Here is a 20,638-nt window from a genome sequence, read left to right on the forward strand (position 1 = left end):
ATCCAGAATCTGCTAGGTTGTTGCTTTTCCTTTTGAACTTTGGTCAAATAAAGACTTTGGACTGTCTATTTATCCTAAGGTAATTTTTCACCCTTTGTTGAAGACCAGGTGAGCTCCAGGCTATTATATTTTCTCTGATCTCAAAACTGGGAGGCAGATAATTAGGCTATGTCAAGCCTACTTTCATATTGCTGAAAAGCCTACTCTATGCAGTGAGAAACTGTATTCTTTGGTATTTGTGTTCCAGTTTTTGTTTTGCTATCAGAGTAATTATCTCTGTGGCAGAGCAGATAACCAGTGATCTTTTTAATCCAGAGCTAAAGTTTAATATTTTCTTTGTGTGAAAACAGTATTAATAGTAATGTCATTCTCATTTTTAGTAGTGTTGGGGGGTTTTGTTTTTTGAACATGACTGTTCTTCCTTTGCAATTTTCCAAGAAACGTAAGTAGAGTTTTAGATAGAAGGTAAATGGAGGACCATGAACAGTCAGAAAATTATCTAGCGGCTGCAGCTCTTATCTTTTTAACTTTATTTAAACAACACTATGAGTATGTTTAAAATTTGATCAGTGGTTTTGGTTACCGTGTACAGGAGCTGTTGTAACACTGGTTTCTCTAGCTTGACAGATTGATCATTATAAAGGGTGTATTTTTATCTTCATACATGAAGAATCTTTGTGGTCACAGTGCAATATATCTTAGTCCTTACTTATTAAAGGTATATAATTAAAAAACTGTTAGGAAAAATACCCCCACATCATCTCACCTCTTCACCACTTTTTTCTCTGCCCAGTGCATATTGCCTTGTTGATTCAATAAATCTTATAGGAATGTTGTACACTCTTCTGTTGTAAAACACAACCAGTGTATATGGCTGCCGTGAGTCCTGCCCAGAACTCTTCCTTATTAGAAAAGATCCATCCTAAAGAGAGAAAAGCAGTCAGTGTATTTGGCTCATTTCTTTCCAACAACTTAGTCTGGTTTTGGCTTAATATTTTGATTAGCATTAAACCCTTTTCTCCCATTAGAAAAATAATAACAGAAGATGAGAAGTAGCATGTATTCCTGCTAACAGTAGCTTGCAAAGGTCATTTAAGAATCAGCTTTGCTGCTGCCTGTTCTCTCTCTCAACCAGAGAGAAAATGAAGAAATAAATACACAGTGGCAGCCATCTGTTGTGGTCCACAGATTGTTAGGGAATAGTTCCTGTCAGTGGCAGTAGGTTGGGAAGAAAGCAGGGAGAGGTGGAGACACCATTTCTCCAGAGCTGTAAAAAGGAGCTCACCACAGTCAAGCACCTGCACTCCTGACCATGTAGCCCTGTGCTCACTAACTCACAGCAGCCTTCACCTGGGGATAGCCCCCCTTCTCTGCCCCTTTATCCTCTGTGGACTTGGGCAAGAGTGCAAACGTACTTGATGCAGAGGATGCAACTCTACATGCTCCTCCCCTCCTGTGACACTAGATTTTGTACAAAGAATAGCTGGGAGAATTCAAATTCTCTAAATACCTAAATGCTCAGTGTTGCTATTTCAAAATGCTAACACCACCAGCCTTTCCAAACAGCTGTTTTCACATGGGCCACTGGACAGTGGTGGAGACCACTTCAAAGCCAATGGGCTTTGCATTTCTTGTAAGGGGGTGTGCATGAGCTGCAAGATCTCCCTCAGCTCTCTAGTCTCTAATGCAACTTGGTGTTGCAATGAAAGCCAGCATTAACTGATGTCACCACAATAACTCCATGTTTGACAGTACTTGCAGGGCACAGTAGTTCTGACTTGTTCAGAAGGCAACTGATGCTCTCTGAATACTTCTGGTTGTCTTTTAAATGATTTTTTTATAAGTTTTGTTTTTTTTCTCATAAAATAGACATTCTTTAAAAGTGACCTACCTTGTTTGATCGGTACAAAGCATCTTCTGCCATTTTCCTATCACAGGTAGCAGCATACCATGCTTTACTGTGAACACCAGCATCCTAAAAAGAGAGGAACAGTGTTTCACCTGTAAAATAATAATAATAAAGAATATAGCCTGTAGGGGAGTTACTGCTAAATAGTGGCAGCTATGAAGAACTAAAACGCAGAAAACGGAAGACTTTAAGAAAGTCTTTGCCACGAGTTCACAGTTTTAGTTGAATAGAGGTGGGGCAAAGAAAAACTGGGAGTGTCAAAACAGTGGTAACAGATTTGTGATAGAAGGCTGATAAATGACAAAAGAGATGCCCCGAGGAAAGCAGTCAGGCTCAACTGTAGGATCCTTCTAAAGACAAAAGCTATTCCAGTAGAATTGAAAGAGGAATAAATGTTGAGAAATTTGCTCTTTGTGACCACAGTCATGACTGTCTCCACATGGATAGCATGACAGTTGGCTAAGTTTTGGTCCAGCTTTACAGTAACAAGCTTAATGATAAAATTAATTTTCACACAAGCTTTGTCACCTCTGTACAAAATAGATTAAAGGTTGCACATTATAACTGAGCTGGTCTAGCTGACTTATTGCTGCCAGAAAGGAAATGTCTTGGCTTCTCCTTTGTGCTCATTTTGTTGCTCATCTGATCCCATGGTGAGATAATTCACTTTATTCAACTTGCAGAAAAAAAACCAAAAAACTTTCCTTTTTTGTTTTGCCTTTTCTTGTGTTTGACTGCCAAGCTGATTTTCTGTCAGTTTAATGACTTGGCTCAACCCACTGCAGGATCAAGAAGGAACACCACAGAAGCTGGGAGGGGAGCTGACAGTGAAGAGAGAGCAGAGCCTCAATTTTGGGGGCACTGCACTAAATTCTTAGACTGGCTCAAGCCACAACATATAATTTTACCTTCAAAAATTTTCCATTTATTTCTCCAGTCACACTGTTCACTGGAAAAAGAAAGGCTGAGAGGAATTGCAAATATGAAAGGTACTTGTCCACACAGAGAATAAGTCCAGTGAACAAATCTTTGTTCAACAAAAGAAGGAATCAATGGCCCTCAGGCCTTTCTTCTACCACTATCTGTGGCCTACAATGTAGAATCAGAGAGCTGCTGCCAAAGTTTGGATGGGAACCAAGCAAAGAGTGAATGTCATGGGAATGAATGACATCTGTGAGCACCTGTATTGTGCAGGATGCTACAGCAAATGATACCCCTGTATACAACTGCTGGGAAAATAACACTAACAGCTAATTTTTTTAAACAAAATGGATCTTTTATTAAGTTCTGTTTCTGCCCATGGCTGTTAAATAAAAATTGCAAATGTAATTGCTACAAGCTGTTTATATAGACTATTCTAGATTGCTTATTTGAAAGTAATTTTTATAATAAATATCTAGTGTTACATACAGTTAAAATTTTTCCAGAACTACAAATCCTTTTTGTTCTTCAATGTTGTGTTATCTTTGTCATGTCAGACTTTTAGAACACTTACTGTTACTGGCTCTGCAGGATGGAGCCTTCGGTTTACACTCAACAGAACTATTTTTACCTTGTTTGTGACTACCAGGTTTATAAGAATGGCTTTTTGCATTTTATAGTCTCCCTTCATCCAAAATGAGAATAAAGGGAATAGCACTGAAATGAAAATAACCTTCCATTTGCTTAGATCATTCAAAGCTTAATGTTGCAACAAAACACATAAAAAAAAGAACTGTCCATAAAACTAACAGCAGTAACTGTAATGAGAAGAGATCTGTTTTCCTTTCTGAGGAACAGAAAGGAGCTGGACTTGGGAGAGACTAAAACACATAGGGGAGGCATTGCAGCATCATTGCATTTGCTTACTGCACCTTTTTTTTTTCCCTGCACACAATTTGTACAGCTATAAGTTGGAAAAAAGGACATGATTATAAACTCTTTATAGCAGTCTATATCAAAGACTAGACTTAAGTACATCACCACAGATTTCCTTGTTTCAATGATGTTGAAAGTATGAACTGGAGAGTCAGGAAGACATGAAATTAAAGCTTTCTGTGATTGGTAGGGTGACAAGATTTAATATAATACTATTTAAATATTTTTCTACAGTTTGTTAAACCTCTCCTATGCTATGTGTTCTGAGCATGTTTTAATGAAAGCTAACATTCAGATTATTTGTGCTACAGTGCAAAACAGGACATAGAAGCCCTCCAGGAGTGTAATTTTCTATTGAAGGGGGTGGAAATACTATTTTAAAATAAAGGATAAGGAGATTTCTGTAATATGAATTTATTATACCTGGTCTGCAGAACTTGAAATAGATGAGGTGCTGCTGGGAGGGGAAGCACCCAAAGAATGGTTTGCAGCTTCTGGCACTTCTAGAAAACAGAAAGAACGACGTGTAAGTTTTCAAAGTATGCTTGTTATGATGTAAGAAATTGAATTTTTGCAAGGACTTTGGAAGATCTGGAAACACCTGACCTTTGCTATCAGTCAAGAAAGCTTTCTACTGGAAATGGAGGGGGCCTATATAAGTGATGGGACACTTGCCTGCCCAAAGGGTAGCTAGCCTTGCTTGTGAAGGAAAAACCAGGCTGGATAACAATTTGGTTATTAGCCACAACTAGACTCAAGAGTACAGGAAAAAACCTCTTTCACCATCAAAGTGAATGAATATAGCAATAGATAAAAATTGCAGGAACTTGATGCAAGTAATTCTCAGTCCACTGTGAGAAGCAGTCTTATAGGTGAGAAAGTCAGGAAAATGAGTTTATTTCAGAGATAATTTTTCACCAGTTTAGACTGCCTGAATTGTTTGTATACATGTGCAAGAAGTCCAGGCAGCAAAATGGAGAAGCAGAATTAATAGAAAATATTATGATGCTTAACTGGAATAACAAAGCATAGTTGAAAATAGTTACTAGGGCTAGAATACAGATGTAAGAGTTTAAGAAATCAGAAGTGAAATGTTCGAGTAGTGTTGCATAGCAATATGATGAAAGAAGTGTGGATTATTGCTTTCTGGTAAAAAAGAATTTGGCCCAACAGAGTAGGTGCCTGCTATAGGTACTTTTGAACACAGCTGGATGCAAATCAATATATTAGAGAAGATCATTGTAGAAAGTTGAGTGATACTCATTTTGTTATTATGGGAGGCTTTTTTTCCTGTGTGCTTTACTTATTAGGGAAAACAAATGCGACCCTTTCTGGATATGGTGCTCTGCAGACTTCATTGTTAAATCTTCACCAATAAAATTGTGATTTAGATATTGGTTTAGAAAGCAATAGAATGTTATAGAGAAGACCATACAATGCATAAAAAATGCAATTGGACTTGGAGACAAAGACAGTTGTGTGAAGTACATTTAGAACTTCTTTTGTAGTAAAGATGTAACTGTCTGGAAGCTGCATCCCAAGTGGAGGGGAGACCTTGTAGGGAGCAGTTCCAGCTCTCAATGAATTAATAATCACCTGAAGAAGGCTATTCAATATTATGGATTTTGGTTTTTCTGTCAAATTTTGACTGACTGGCTGTTAAAGCTACATCTGAGAGTAGATTGTAGAAATAAAGCAAGAATTGACAGAAGTCAGACAGATTATTGACAAAAGGATAAGTAATGAAAGATGCCTTGGCTGTGTGTAAATAAGAAAAGGGGGGGACTTTATTCAATAAGAATTTTATTGATTTTAAAGATAATCTAGGTACTAAACAAATAGTAGTTGTGGCACAGAAATGGAAATTTCCACAATCAAATTCGTAGCAGAGCTGAAATAACTTTAGTACAATTGAACTGATGGGCCCAGATGATCTTTACCTATGAAATTCTAAAAATTGGCACATGAAATTCAGGGGTGGTAACAGTTATTTTAGGTAATTTTCATGTCAAGATGGTACCAAATGATTAAAGAATACCAAACATAATTGCTATACCTAGAGTGGAAAAAGTGACTTGAGCATATATAGGGCTTTTTGCCTGATTCCACAGAACACAAGGCCCTAAGAGAGAATTTGAAGGAAATAACATCAAGATTTGGAAGTAAAGGTACAGCTAGAAAGAGAAAATCTGAATCTTAGCCAAGAAGATAAAATATTACAGCTATTTCACAGAATAACAGAGTTCTACAAAGAGAGGATGTAGCAGTGTACTTAATCTGGACTTCAGAGAGCTTTTGACACTGTGCCATATGGGAAGTGATAAAGTTAGATGTTTTAATGATAAAGTTAGAAGTTAGCTCTAGGCTTGTATCCAAAGAAGAGATGGGCAGGTTATGCTGAAGGGACATCAGTGATGATGGGACCAGTGGTGTGTATTATAAAGTTGTTACTGGACCAGGCACTGAGTAAGATTATGCTAAAGAAAGTTTACTAATCAGAGCACCATTCAGCACCAGATGGTCTTCAAGAATAGTTACAGTTCCAGGAGTAGTAAGAATTTATGCTTCAAGTTGAAGCACATCAGTTGTGTGATGGGAGCAGACTTGAGTGCATCAGTCAAGAGCATTAATGTGAACCTTGTATTAATGTGAACTTCCTCAGCACAGGAGATATAATTGCAACATGCATCAAGCAAATGTTTCCAGGAAAGAGTTACACTAATAACAGCATGTCAGTTTAAGCTACACCAAATATAGATTTATATGTGCCATTCTCACCATCTGTTTACAATGTGAAGGATATGTTCAGACTGAATATGTACAGTAAAGGGCTTACAGGAAGGTCAGACAAGTGTCTGCTAACAAGCAACTAGAAAAATGTTGAATCTCATTTACACTTCTGTATAAAGGGGATTTATATACGTATTACCTAATTCATTTTTAGCTGTGAACTGAACAAAGTCCATCTTGGAAGGCACTACTTAGAAAAGAGCATTAGCAGTTGCTATTATAAAAGTACCTTCTTTTTTCCTTCTGTAGAAAAAGAATAAATTGATTGTAATAATAATCTGTCTGTCTTGTAGGCAACAGACGCCTGGAGCAGCCCAGAAATGTCATATTTAGGATTCTTCTGTGACAAGGAAGATTGATGGAATCTTTATTATGATGGGAAATGACCCAAATTGCCTTTGCTAGAGATTTCCAGTATTCATAAATATAAATGAAGCACCCACTTTCCATCAATAATACTGAGATACTCCCTTGATTTTACTAGCTGAGCTAAGATCTTGGATACTTAACCTACTCTTTGTATGCATTACAGATACACTAATTCCAAACTGATTAATATGCAAGGTATTTTGAAATAATTTTAATTCAAATATTGATTTGAAAGTACAAGTTAATAACATTTTAATTTAAAAAATGGAATTATACTTACTTGGCAGAATTGAGGGCTTTTGTAGCAGAGGCCTGAAATAAATGTCAAGAGATTACAGAAAGGTCTGAGAGGATGTATTCAGTCCTGATAATATGAAAACTGAAAATATGCAGTGGTAGAATGTGTTCCATCTCACCCATCTGTTCACTGAGAAACATGGGTCTGATACAGGTATTTCAAAAAATTATATCCCACTAGTAGGAATTTAAACATATGTTTTAAATCTCCATCACCTTATTACAGATTGTATCCCCTCACGCTTTTTGGGGATGGTTATAGTATTTGTATGCATTCATTTGTCATGTTTTATTTTTTTGCTACTGTGAGGTACTGTGAGGCTTCAGGAATCTCAGCTCTGAGAAAGCAACAAGGAGGCTCCAGTGAAAAGAGTGCTCCCCTTTGAGCCTCTCACAGCTGGTGCACTGCAATATTCCCAAGAGGATGGAGCGGGACCTTACTTTTGGGCACCACTTGGAAGGGGGGGAAGCGGAAGTTCCTGGCTGGAATTGCGCCGTCGTTCTGGTGCCGTGAGTTTTTCTGTGGTTTGGGAAGACAAATGGTAGAGTCAAGATTCCTTCAGAAATAAGTTATCCCAGGTTAGGGAGTCCCCGTAGGTGAAGGAGGCTTTCTTTCACTATAAATTTGTTTTTTTTTCTGACATGGCAGCCTGCCATTGCACTGCTGTTAACTAATTCTAGGCAAATACCTGTGCTAGGGATGCCTGCAGGGCTCGGTGGGACTCTGTGACACGGGGGAGGGCAGCCAGCCCGGAGTGAGGCAGCAGCTCCTGCTGGAGCCACCTCACAGGCACAGCCAGGATGGGATGGATTCCCTGCCCGTGCCAGGGACTGCCTCTGGCCAGAGTCGGCTCCATGAGGGATGGTTCTGGCTGAGCTCAGAGCCCGTCCCTCCCCTCCCCTCCCCTCCTCTGCTGCCAGGGCTCCATGGCACACTGCTGCTCCATCACTGTGCCACGTTACCCTGCCAGTAACCTCGGCAGCTTTACTGAGACTGCTCTCAGAGAACAATGATACTCACTGCAACTAAGGCTGCCCAGATCCAGTTTGAAACTGCTAAAACCAAACACCCCTCCAAAACCGACAGTAACTTGAATGTGGTGCTGTTTGTTTCATGTTTTTAGTTTAAAAAAAAAAAATCAGATAAATGTCAACTTTTCACATTAGTGGCTACAGTTTACCTTCATTTGCAGTTAAGGTCTCTCTGGAAGGTAAGCACGGTTTCTGCAGTAAAAGAGAAGGGCAACCAAGTATTAACTGGCATTTGTACAGCAAATGTTTATCATTCATACTTTTTATGAAACACTTTAGAATTGACATCCTGGAAGAATTAGGAGGCAGGGACATAGCCATTCTGTGAAGAGTCTCTAGTTGTATGACCTTGAAGTTTGGGATTTTGCAAAGGAGATTTGGAAAGAATCCCAGCTTGTGGGTATAAATAGATGGAGAAAAACTAAAATCTAGATGGTTCATTCTTATCTCAGGTGCTAAAATCAGAAGTCTATCCCAAATACCCAAATTGGATTTTCACCCGTATTGAACTATGCATACAAATATCTGAACACATTTTCTTCTGTTTACTGGAAGTTAAACTGTCAGTTTAGCTCACAGTAAAACTGGAACCAATCTTCCACTTTTAATTTTTTTTTGCTTTCATTCTGAAACAATGATAATAAACTGCCAGTTGTGAAAGATTTTTTGAATTAATTTCTTTGAAAATTTCAAACAGTCCTCTTACTTTCTGCCACAAGAAGTTTTGGATATTTTTCGAATTACTGAAAAACCTCAAAAAACAAATTCTGGTAAAATCCTGCGTATTTCTTGAGCTATCACTTTCAATGAACTCATGTTCTCCATAGGCAGTCCTGTACATTCTGGAAATACTTCTGAATTGTGTGTGTTCCCATCTATTTCTCATTTATTCAGTTCATGCACTGTGTTTATTGTTACATCCCAGGGCATTGAATTAAAACGTTGCTTTGATCAAAATATTTTTCTGCTTGAGGAGAAAGATCACTGCTCTTCCTTCGTGTAATGGCACCCAAATATTTCCTGTCTTTATAACTCTTTCCCCTGGTATTTTTTGCATTTATCTTGTAACCAAACACGTGATAAAATTAAGTTTTACAATAAATGAAAATTATAATAAAATTTTTGGGTGGTTATGCAATTACAAGTCAACTTACTGGTGAAATTACTGCATTAGAAGCTTTCTTGCTGAAGTACGGAGGAAAAAGAAAAATAAAGAATATGGTTACTTAGCAGATCTATGGATTAATTTAGCAACTAAGCATCAGTTTCACTGGTTCTTAGGGTATTTCTATCTAAGATGGGATTCACTTGATACTTGTAGTAGTTACAAACAAAGCAGAATAAAAAAGGAATAAGGGTATTATCAGATGCAATGTGGGCACTCACTAAAGGTACTTACACAAGGAAGCTACAACTCTGTCCAATGCTTAACATGACTTGGGAGGGCAGGAGAACTTAGTGAAAGCTTGCATGTGCTAGTGCTACAATATGGGAGTAAATCAGACAAGGCAGCCAGCATCTGCCACCAGTGGCAGGCAGTGAAGGGCAAGGCCACTTGGCATACAACCAGTATTCCTCCAGAAAAAGCAAAATAACAGCTTGCCTTTACCTAGTCAGGATATCTTTCACAAACAGGAATAATTATTCCTGAATTCTAATTGTTACAGGCAAGGAGTTAGCTCCTAATACACCAATTAAACTCATCTCCAGCAAAGAAGTACTTTTATAATTTTTTACTCACAGGCCCCTTGGTAATGGAGATGGAGCTGCTCCAGTGGGAAATCTGGATTCTTGTGTGTTATTGAACCTTTGACCTAGAGATGTAAGCAATACATTCAGTATGCAATGTGAGCTGTATCTGAACAGTGGATTTTCCTCATTGCCATTTTAGTGTTAATATAATAAAGGTAAAAAATATCCATTGCTTTAATCTTTTTTCTTAGCATGTTTTCAGTCTGATTATACAATACAAATTATACAATAGAACAGTTCAGTAACACTTCTTGCTTATTGCTGACTGCAGAGGTAAAATTTACACTGACACACTAACTGCATGCTGTATTCTCCTAACTGGTGGCATATTAGTCCCTCTCATATTGCTGTGTTTGCATCTGAATACTTACTTTCATCAGTATTGTTTGCTTCATGGTCCTGTAATGGAAAAATAGATTAGATTTGATATGAAGGAATTAAAAAAGGAATTACTGTGTTCAGTTTTAATTTCTTCATTACCAGAAGGACACAGAGGTAATGGAGCAGAGAAGGGCAACAAGGCTGGTGAAAGGACTGAAGCACAAGTCTTATGTGGAGTGGCTGAGGGAGCTGGGCATGTTTAGCCTGGAGAAAAGGAAGCTCAGGGGCTCTCTACAAGTACCTGAAAGGAGGGTATTGGTCTTTTCTCCCAGGTAACAAGAGACAGAACTGCTGCACCAGGTGAAATTTAGATTAGATATTAGAAAAAAATGTTTTCACTGAAAGGGTGGTCAGGCATGGAATGGGCTGCCCAGGGAAGTGGTGGAATCACCATCCTTGGAGGTGTTCAAAAGCCATGTGGATGTGGCACTTACAGACCTGGTTTAGTGGTGAACATGGTGGCACTGGATTAACAGTTGGAACTTGATTTTAGAGCTCGTTCTCGGCCTGAATAATTCTTTGATTATTAAATGAGAACTGCATGAATAAGCAACATTATTATCAATAATCAACATGGTTTTGGTATCTGTAGTAATTTTTAAAGAAATATTTGTACAGAAGTCATATAGTATCCAGAAGACTTTCATGATGTCATTTGAAAAATTTTAAGCAACCAAATTTCAAACTTTCTAATAATCTTGAAATTGCTTGTAGTAAGTATTGAGAAAATTTGGCCTTAGTTTTGCTGTGAGTTAATTTTGGTTCATGTTTAATTTCTGACCTGGAAGACAGAAATTTTGCAGCAGATTTGAATACACTAAAAACACATCTTCTACTGAATGGAGGAAATTGAGTAGACTCTTGTCACCATGCTAGAATTGAAGCAATCCACCTAATTTCCTGGCTTCTTTGGGAAACACTTAATTTTGGTTCCCATTTCTTCACTTTTAGGGAATCAAGAGTCCCATTTTATAAGTATCTTTAAAAGAGGCACCAGTTATTAATTTGTCTGTCTTCATCAACCCAGCTAATGGCTTTTCACTAATGTTAGTGACAAATGCATCCATTCTCTGGCTGGAGAGGTGTAATCCATCACCCAGCAGTTGGGGAAATGAGACATGGCAGAATTTTTCTCCCAGTCAGCTCAGGCCTTTGAGAGGAACAAGGGTTACAGTTCTGTGCACAGATCAGTGCAGGTTAGTGCTGACAGCAGACTGAATGGGAGCAGTTAACAGATGTTTCAGTTTTTGTTTGGACTTTGTCAATGTAGCCTTGGATGGAAAGGAACAGAGCACTGGACAAACATCATGCTCATTACCATGTGTTCCTTGAAAATTGTAAAGGCACAAGACAAGCAAAGACCCCAAAATGTGGACTGCACTGAGTAACTCTTTCCTAGGCTGACTCTTGTGACAAACTGGTGAACTGCAAGCACCCAGGAGCTGAATACACCTGTGGTACAGATGAGTGTTTGTCTGGGAGCTTCATCTTGAAGCTGTAATTCAGTGTGTGGCTCCACCTAAATGATAGTCTCTTTTTATTCTCTGCAAAGCTAGGATGATACCCATCTCAAATGTAAGCTTTGAAAATGCATTAATGGAGACGTTTCAGCTGCAATATGGCACTCGAGTCTGTTCAGAAGCAGGAGTATTCTTAGTGCTGATCAGATAGTGAAATTCCTGTCCAACATTCTCCCTTGAGACACAAGATTTTTTTTGTATCTTGTATTGGTAAAAAAAGCTGAGAAATCAAACTATTTCATACAAGAGAAATCCCAAATTTGGCAGTGTTTAGGATTTGCTCAGAATCCCACAGGATACAGATCTAATTGGGAAGAACTTTGTGATAAGGTGGAAGGGAAACTAAAATGCTATTGGTACATACAAACTGCTTGGTACACCTAGAACTTTAAAGACTGATATAAGGTGCTCATATACCACCTGCACTGTTACCATAACATCTAATCCTATTATATGACCCCAATTTCCTGGTTTAAGTGTCTAATTTCTCTATATAGTTATTGGTAGACTGATTATTTCCTAGGGACAATTGAGAGCACAGGGCTGGGACAGGGTCTGAGCTTTTGGCACAGATGCTGACACAGTTAACAGGTTACTCTGTTCTGGATAGTTGGCTCCTCATGAAGACCCTCTCAAACTGGCACAGCTGTGAGTAGAGCTATGGTGTAGATCAATTAATGGAGCTCATCTGGCTGAAAAAGAATATGTTATGATTTGCTTTTGCTCATTTCTGCAGCTGGACAAGTTTCCAAATAGTTTGCTTAAAAAAAGCCCAGCACAGTGGAAGGGACAGACAGGATAAGAGTAGAGGGAGGCAGAGGGAGAAGAGGATTGGCTGTAACAGCCTAAGGACCCAAGGCTTGTAATTAGTCCTTCAAGAACTGCATTTTCTAGTGATACTGGTTACTCACACTACCCAGTCTGACATTTTAGAAGGTTTCCATTTTCAGAAAGCATTAATCATTCACCATCTGAGAGGAATGACGCTCAAGGAAAAGTGCTTCAGATTGGACAGAATCATCCTCTGCTACTTAAAGTAAGGTTCCTGAAGTACAACTGGTATTTTTTAGTACAATAAATTATTTTTGTGGACTGAAATATATATCCCTTATATCCCATATTTCCCAAAAAGCATTTGAACTTTTTCTTGGATCAACAGAGATGTCCAGTGCTCTTTTGCCCAAAGGATTAATAGCAACAATCACAATAGCAGATGAATCTGACATCTGTTTCTGTTATTTAATCCAGATAATAAACAGATAATCCATCCACTTATATATGAAACACAGGACTAAATTTAACATGTTCTTTTAGAGTGGCCCATTAACTACTCACTGGTTTTGGATGAAGACGACTTCTGGGGAGAGGCAAAATATTTCTGAAAAATACACACAGTAAGTTATGAATAGGACTTATTTACTTTATTGGCTCAGATAGGCTTTTTAAGACCTAGAGGGAAGGAGGTCTGCAGCAAATGGATTTGATTTCAGCTCTGCACAGCTACAGTGCTTGTGGTGATGCTCTGCCTTTGATGTGGAACTACTCTAGCACAGCTCCTGTCCTAGACCTTGGGTCCCCTGTGACCTCACCAAACACCCTCACACACAGAGAATTGTGGATGCCTCCTTCTGGAGGCACACAACATACCCTGTAAAATAATCACCTAGAGAGGAGGCAGGGCTTGTGACGCAGCTTTCTATGCTTCTGGGGACACAGGAGTGAAGAAGGCTGCACACTCAAGTACGATTTTTCCCTTTTCTGCCAGAGACTTGGGATATAAACCATGGATTTACTGAGCCCAGTTTCTTTACAAGGAATCTTGTACGGTTGCAAAAACATCTAATTTGCAAAGGTGCAGAGATGGCTAATAGGACCTTAAATTGGCTGGCAGAGATATTTTATCCCTGTACTGGATCCCTTACGGGGTATTTCAGAAAATCCTATCCATGTGGCAAACTGCCTTGAGCACAGAAGTTCACAAAGCAGTGAGAGCTTTTGGTGCTCACCTTGTCCTAGCATCCCCAGCTATTTCAGTGGTCTGACAATTGTTTATTGTCTGAAATCTACACATTAGAGAGAATAATTTTTTTTTAATCTGCTAATATTTCCTATTGATCTAAGCTGCTGTTAACTTACCTGGAATTATCCTGCTTGGGTGACTCTCTGGTCATGCTGTGCATGTGGGAGTGCTCTGTATTCTGTGCAGGCATAAACGTGAGTGGCTTTGTGAACCTAGTAATGAAACATTAATTAAGAAAGGAAAATTACATTTAACAACAGTGAATACAAACAAAACCTCTTTTTCTTCTCCCCTACCCCCTCAAAATTCTAATAAGTAACCTTAAGAGTATTTCTTTTTACTATGTACTACATTTGGGTTATTGAAATGAACATAAAAATGGTTGATAATATTTGTGCAGATAATCTGAAGAGATATTTACTGTATGTATTTATTACTTCTGTTACTGTATTTCTTCTAGAGAAAGAATTACCAGACATGTAGTATCTAGATGAGAAAAAATATTTTTCTGACAGTTTTAAATAATACACAAACATTCACAGCAATGGGTTACCTGGTTACTGGTGGTGGTGATGGTTTTTCCTGTAAGAGAAAATGCACTGAATTGTTTTTTAGTCACTTTTTAATTCCATAAAATAGATTAGTATGATCCTATTTATGTTACCATATCAAGATATTATTTTTGCACTGTGATACAGATTTCTACTAGAGCTCTGTCTGGTAATCTACACTAGGATGGGAAAGGCAAGAACTCAACATCAGTAAATCTGCTTTGGCCATATGTTATGTCAGTACCAGCAAATGGGAAAAAAATTACTGTGTCAGAACTGTCATTGCTCCTCTGCTGCAGTTCTGCCTCTGTAAAGCATTCCCTTAGGCTGCTGCTTCACAGATTGGATCACTATCACAGAGGACTGGGAAACTTGCCCCTTCCCATTTACTCTTTTGAAATGGTTTGCCAGCTTTTCTGAAAAGGGAGTGTCAGAAAGCTTTAAGTGCATGAAGAGATATGTTCCCAGTTTTCCCTTTTGAAAGACTGATAATCTTTTCTCACAGTCACATTTGTACCCTGCCTGAGGGCAGTGGGAGTCATACTGTAGAAAGGCCTCACCTCTTCTTCAGGAACCTCGTAGACTTCTACAGGACAGGGAAGAAATAAAAAGCACTCTTTAGTGTAGCAAAAACACACTGCATGTTTCCATAAAAGCTGATCTGAATTTCTAGCAGTCATACTTGTGACTCTGGAAAAATAACTTGGAGAATCTGCTCAGAATTTGAATCTGCCACCAAAACCCTGGAGCAGCAACACCAACACCCCCTGTCTTCTAGGGGGAACTTCAGGTCACAGGAATTCTGATATATATAGTGACTGTATTAATCAAGTTTCCTCCCATCACAAAATCTTTTTATTGTTTTGTTTTTCTTCTCATTCCCTCCCCCCTGCAAGCAAGATAAATGCTTGTGTTGTGCAAACCTGGGTCAGTTTGGAAAAAATGTGTTATCACACCTGCAGCAGCATTTAGCCTTTCCTTGACTCAGGGAGGAAGAAATCAGGTCAGTCATAAATACAAGCTGGCTCCTTTGCATGGCCAACATCCCTCCCTGAGTTCTGACCCACAAGTCTATTTAAATTAATACATCTTGAAAGAAAAAAACACCAGCATCTTTATCTATGCCCAGTTTCTTCGATGCAAATAGAATCCCATTTCAGTAAATTTCATGTCAGGTTTCATCATTTACTGCACTCAAGTGTCCCGGCTCCCACCAGGGGGAGATGTTTTATTCTTTAGTAACATCTGTCAGGAGCTGGTTGTTGCTCGACACTGATTTACAGAAAGGCTGAGACTGAAAAGGGCATTTTAAAATATCTGGAAAATAACTCACGAAATCTTAAGCAATTCATAACAAATGTTAGTTTACGACTTGCAGTTTGTGACTTTAAAGCTAAACACATTGCTAATGAATATGCAAAGCTCTTTAAAGAACTGTGTCATGTCTGGAAAGGTTACATCCAAGCAGTTAATGAGAATGAGGATGCAAAACAAGTCTAAGTTGGAAGAGAGAGATTAAACAAGAATATCTGAATTTACAAAAGCAACTAGGATTCCTCTTATTTGCTTCTGCTTTTGTTTCTTTTTCCAAATAAACTGCTCTTCACAGAATCTCAATGGGAACACTGTTACAAAAGACCATGCAAGACATCAGCCTGTACAGAATTTCTATATGGTTAACTCTAATGATCTAAAAGTATTGGGTCTTGATTCCTATGGTGAAATGGGATTACTGACATACTGAGTCCTATAATTCTTTCTGCTGTATTGATCCATTTGTGTTCCTCTACTAGAGCAAAAGACTAAAAATAAATTAATTTGGGGCAAATAACTTGTTCTAGTTTTATTCATGCTTAAAATGGATTTACTGTTCAAGCTAGACAAAGCAACTGCTGCAACACAGAAAAGCTAAAGGGGAACATATTTTTGTTTTACTTTAGTATGTCATAGGGTTAGTGGTGTGAATACATCAGGCATAATTTAATATTCCACAGTCTTACATTATTGTATTCTAACAGCAATGCAAGCTTCACATACCTTGCATAACAGAAGTAAGAGAAGGCTTTGGAGAAATAGGGGGGGCTGGCTTTGTTGTCTTCATAAATCTGTTCACAGGTGCTAAAAACATATTTTATTAATGTACATAAATATATTTGTGCAAGTGTGTATATATACACATATATTTATATATTTACACACATCTGTTAACAAACTAATAACATTTATACAATAAGAATGAATAAGTCCAAATGACAACCTTTTGTGTGACCTTGAATAAATCAACCGAGTCAGAAAGCAGCTCTCATTTTTTAAAAGAGAAGGATTATTCAGTATTTCAGCCTTTCTGAAGAGGTTTGATATTGTCAGTGATGTCAGAGAGCAGAACTACATGCTCTTCTCTGTTTACTTTTCACCTTTGGACTGTAGTAGTTTCATTCTCTAGCTAAATATACTTATATATATATATAAGTGAGATTAAAAAAAATAGAAGCAAAGTCTGTCTTTATCTACTAAATATCTAAAAATGCTTGTTCTTCTCCTGAAGCACTTCAGCAAACAGAGAATTTTAATGCTACTGCTCCTTTGGTTGAGAAGGCAGGTCATATGTCACGAGAAGCCTCCTGGTTGTACAAGGGCTGAACTTTGAAATAGCTGAGAGAGACAGAAATTAAACATGTCTTCCAATAAAGTTAAAAATAATTTTCCTTGGCCTTGTCATAAGCCAAAGGAGCCAACTGCCTTTTCACAGGCTGTCATCTCTTTAATAGCTGCATTTCCACTGTTTGAACCCTAGAAATAGACATTAATTTTACCCTTTTTTTTTACTATTATTCCTAATAAAGCAATAATTATAAGCTTGAATGACTAAAACTCACATTTTGTAGGTAGTGACATGCTGCCTTCTGTGGGTTCAATATAATTGTCATCATCATTGTCCACTGGCACAATGTAATTATCCTGTGAGAAATGCAGGACAAAAATCTCTCAGTTAAACCTCCATCATGTCATCAAAGTGTTTGGATTGAAGCCCTGGCAGCAGTTTACAATAGTTGCCATTTCACAGCAACTCCTATTTCAGACATTTATCATCCTATGTGGAAGCAATCTCAAAGATTGAAAATCCTTTACAGAATTATTCCACTGGTGTGTGGAAGCCCTCCCTTCCCTCTGGTCCTGGAGTAGCCTTTGAGGTTTCTCTCCCCCCACTGCCTGCAGCTTGTTACAGAGGATCAGGAGCCATTCCATGGTCTGAAGAGCCTCCAAGCAGGTAGATAGCCCTTAGGAGTCAGTGTGGTACTTGCAGGTCATTATTAGTGATGTACAAAATGATTTCTACTACAAAGTCTAAGAAAGAGACCAGACCATGGCATTGCGATGACATTTACACAGCTATAACAAATATATCAGTAAACCTCACCTCATCATCACTGCACTCCTTAGGCTTAGGTGGCACTTTTGGTTTTGTAGCAGGAGATGGCAATGGCATGGATGGCACACATGGTTTCTTTGGTCTGGACATGGCTGGACTGGGTGTACTTGGGAGAGGCTTGTTGATGGGAGGAAGCGTCTGGTGACTGGTGCGATTGTCTTTGAATTTGGTAGAAAACAACAATTTTAGTAAAAATTATACATTAGTCTCTGCACTTTCTCCTACTGCTTGTACAAAATCTTTGCTGTGGCTGCAGCACAGGTCAAATGGAAGACCTGAGCATAGCTGGACATGATGTTGAGATTTGTGTGTAAACAGGTCCTGTTTCCTTGCTCAGGGCAGCAGCCCAGGCCTCTGTATCAGGTGCAGTGGTGCCTAGACACTGGCTGCTGTAGGAACAGCTCTTCAGCTCCCTGGGGAAAAGGTGCTGGCTGGGGGGTGTAGTGCACATGAGACATGAGAAAAACGACACTAGGTGGGACTGGAACATGAATTATGCCAGGTTCTCTGAGGTGTCAAGTCCTTCCCTTTTCAAAGAACATACAGGTGAAGGGCTGATAAACTTCTGTGAGTACATATGTGGTATTTTAACACTTTGATAAATATTCTACAGCCAGTAACAGTGTGGTATCATACAAAAACGAAAGCAGGCATCACGTCAATGTTTCTTTTCTCCATGTCTCAAATCTTCATCTAACTGAAGCTAACTTTCATTCACTTCAATGCAACCTATCCATGGTTGAAAAGAATCAAATTAGAAAGAAAAAAATCCCTTTACACTGGACTGATGTAAATAAAATCTTGATCCTGTCCTGTTTTTCAGGATATTTATCATCCTCAGTACCAATCTTGAAGGAGTGAATATTTGGGGCTACTGTTTACTGCTTTGGGAATAATGACTGGAGAAACAGAGAAGTTTAAGAAGGGACCTGTCTAGTCTGATGTGCCTTCAATAGTAATTGCTGCATCAATATATGGGGATTAATTTGGAGCCCCAAGTTAATAGTATCTCCCATACCTCTGCTTGAATTTTGTCATTAGTAGATGTCTATCACAGTCTCTAGGACACAATATATTAAAATTATAAACGTCACTACTGGCAATACTAACCTGTTTCATACTGTAATGAAAAAAAAAATCATACCCATGAATGCTTAAGATCTGAGTATGACTATTAGAAACAAACTCTTGAGGAAAGGACAGATTAGTGCATTTGGGGCCTCTTCTCTTCTGGTACTGATCAAAAAGCAATTATCAAGGTGATGTAGTTAACTATTCCATAACTACCTGCATATTCACCCCTAGAAATAGGGAATGCAGAGGGAATCTTCTTTTTTTCCTTCTCACTTGGAGGTGGCTCATAGCTGTCATCAGGATTCTCTTCGCTGGGGACCACATACATCTCAGAGTCAGAGTGGTCATCTGGATTTTCATAATCACTGTCCTAGAAAGACACAACTCCCCATTTCTCATCTCATAGCATTCTATAACAGAAAATTACAAAAATGTACCCTTGAACAGACACATCATATTCCTTTTTAGTGCTTCCTCTTGCAAAGAGGCATCCCTGCCTCCTCCCAGGAGCTCCCTGTCTTCTTGTCTCCAAAGAGTCCTTCCACCTCAAGAGCTCAGTCTTCAAATTATGGACCAATAACTTGTTTCCTTTCCCAGGACAGTTCCTTTCTAGATCCAGCCAGATGGATCTTGGTGTGTGTTGTCACTTCCTCTCCCTTTCCAGTTAAAAGGGTACTCAAGATCTGACTCCAGAAGGGAACTGGTCACTTCAGGCTGACAATTGCACCATTACTTTACACGGCTGACTGCCATGAATTGCTTCATTCTAATGTTTTCAAAAATCTTAGCAGAAGTTTTCCTTTTTAGTAAGAAGTGGCTTTCTTCTCATCCCTCCCACCCTTCCTGCCCCAAATAAAACGTTCTTCTGATTTCTGAAATTATTGTTCAGTTTAGGAAGTCCCTCAAATTGATGCCATGTGCTTACTTATCCAAAAACCTTAGGGCTCATGGCTACCACTGACTGTGCTTCTGAAAGTACTTCTAAGTTGAATGTAAAAAAAATTGAGGCAGCTAAAAATCAGTGGCTACTTGTGAATTAAACTGATGTAAAAAATAACATAATATTCCAACATTCTGTTTGGCTCAGTATGTAGTTCAACCAGAAGTAGATTATTTTAAAAGAAACTTTTATTATTATTTCTTGTGCTAACTTGTTGCCACAGTAACCTCCTACTAGCCCAAAATATGTACTTACGAAATCATCTGACCATTGTTCCTCTTCATTGTCTGCGTGTTCTAAACCAAACATTAGAGTTATTTAAGGAGATGTAATAATGAATACAAATGTTTGTCTTAGATTGGTTTTTCAATCTATAGTTATCATATTCAGTTAAAAAAGAGTGAGCAAAATTTCCAAACAGTTCTGAGCAATACATCTATTTGGACAGAATAGTAAATTTTTGCTTATTTTTGACAAATTATTTCAGAACTGTTGGAAAAGCATTAGAAAATGACAGACTGCATATGGTCTGAACAGCAGAACATGCACATTACCCACAATGTCCTGCTAATGCATCGCATTTTTAAGTAGGGGTGACGATTTCTAGATAATGGAACTCTTGCTGTCCTCTGGGCCCTGGTTAAAGCTGGTTAAGTGTTTACATTAAACAGGGAACAGTTACCTGATAAGTTCCAAACTCTGTCCTGCTTTCTTCT

At 38.4% G+C, this 20,638-nt stretch overlaps 1 protein-coding gene across 6 annotated transcripts in view; it reads right to left on the minus strand.

The window, feature by feature from the left end:
• BLNK (B cell linker) overlaps positions 1 to 20,638 on the minus strand; it is an 88,829-nt gene that overhangs the window by 1,208 nt on the left and 66,983 nt on the right. For 5 of the 6 annotated variants that reach the window (XM_064430934.1, XM_064430933.1, XM_064430932.1 and 2 more), the window contains 18 exons: positions 20,178 to 20,218; positions 19,196 to 19,352; positions 17,897 to 18,066; positions 17,355 to 17,436; positions 16,516 to 16,596; positions 15,039 to 15,064; positions 14,481 to 14,509; positions 14,044 to 14,139; positions 13,243 to 13,285; positions 10,378 to 10,405; positions 9,996 to 10,068; positions 9,409 to 9,439; positions 8,404 to 8,446; positions 7,664 to 7,742; positions 7,206 to 7,237; positions 4,190 to 4,269; positions 1,892 to 1,975; positions 767 to 922 (listed from right to left, as the gene is read on the minus strand). In XM_064430934.1, the coding sequence (XP_064287004.1) occupies positions 767 to 922; positions 1,892 to 1,975; positions 4,190 to 4,269; positions 7,206 to 7,237; positions 7,664 to 7,742; positions 8,404 to 8,446; positions 9,409 to 9,439; positions 9,996 to 10,068; positions 10,378 to 10,405; positions 13,243 to 13,285; positions 14,044 to 14,139; positions 14,481 to 14,509; positions 15,039 to 15,064; positions 16,516 to 16,596; positions 17,355 to 17,436; positions 17,897 to 18,066; positions 19,196 to 19,352; positions 20,178 to 20,218 (1,331 nt within the window). Of the gene's footprint in view, positions 1 to 766; positions 923 to 1,891; positions 2,002 to 4,189; positions 4,270 to 7,205; positions 7,238 to 7,663; positions 7,743 to 8,403; positions 8,447 to 9,408; positions 9,440 to 9,995; positions 10,069 to 10,377; positions 10,406 to 13,242; positions 13,286 to 14,043; positions 14,140 to 14,480; positions 14,510 to 15,038; positions 15,065 to 16,515; positions 16,597 to 17,354; positions 17,437 to 17,896; positions 18,067 to 19,195; positions 19,353 to 20,177; positions 20,219 to 20,638 lie in introns of those variants that run through there. The other variant, XM_064430937.1, reaches the window with a different exon arrangement.

The sequence above is a fragment of the Passer domesticus genome, chromosome 8 (assembly GCF_036417665.1).
Source record: "Passer domesticus isolate bPasDom1 chromosome 8, bPasDom1.hap1, whole genome shotgun sequence".
In the NCBI taxonomy this organism is placed as follows: Eukaryota; Metazoa; Chordata; class Aves; order Passeriformes; family Passeridae; genus Passer; species Passer domesticus.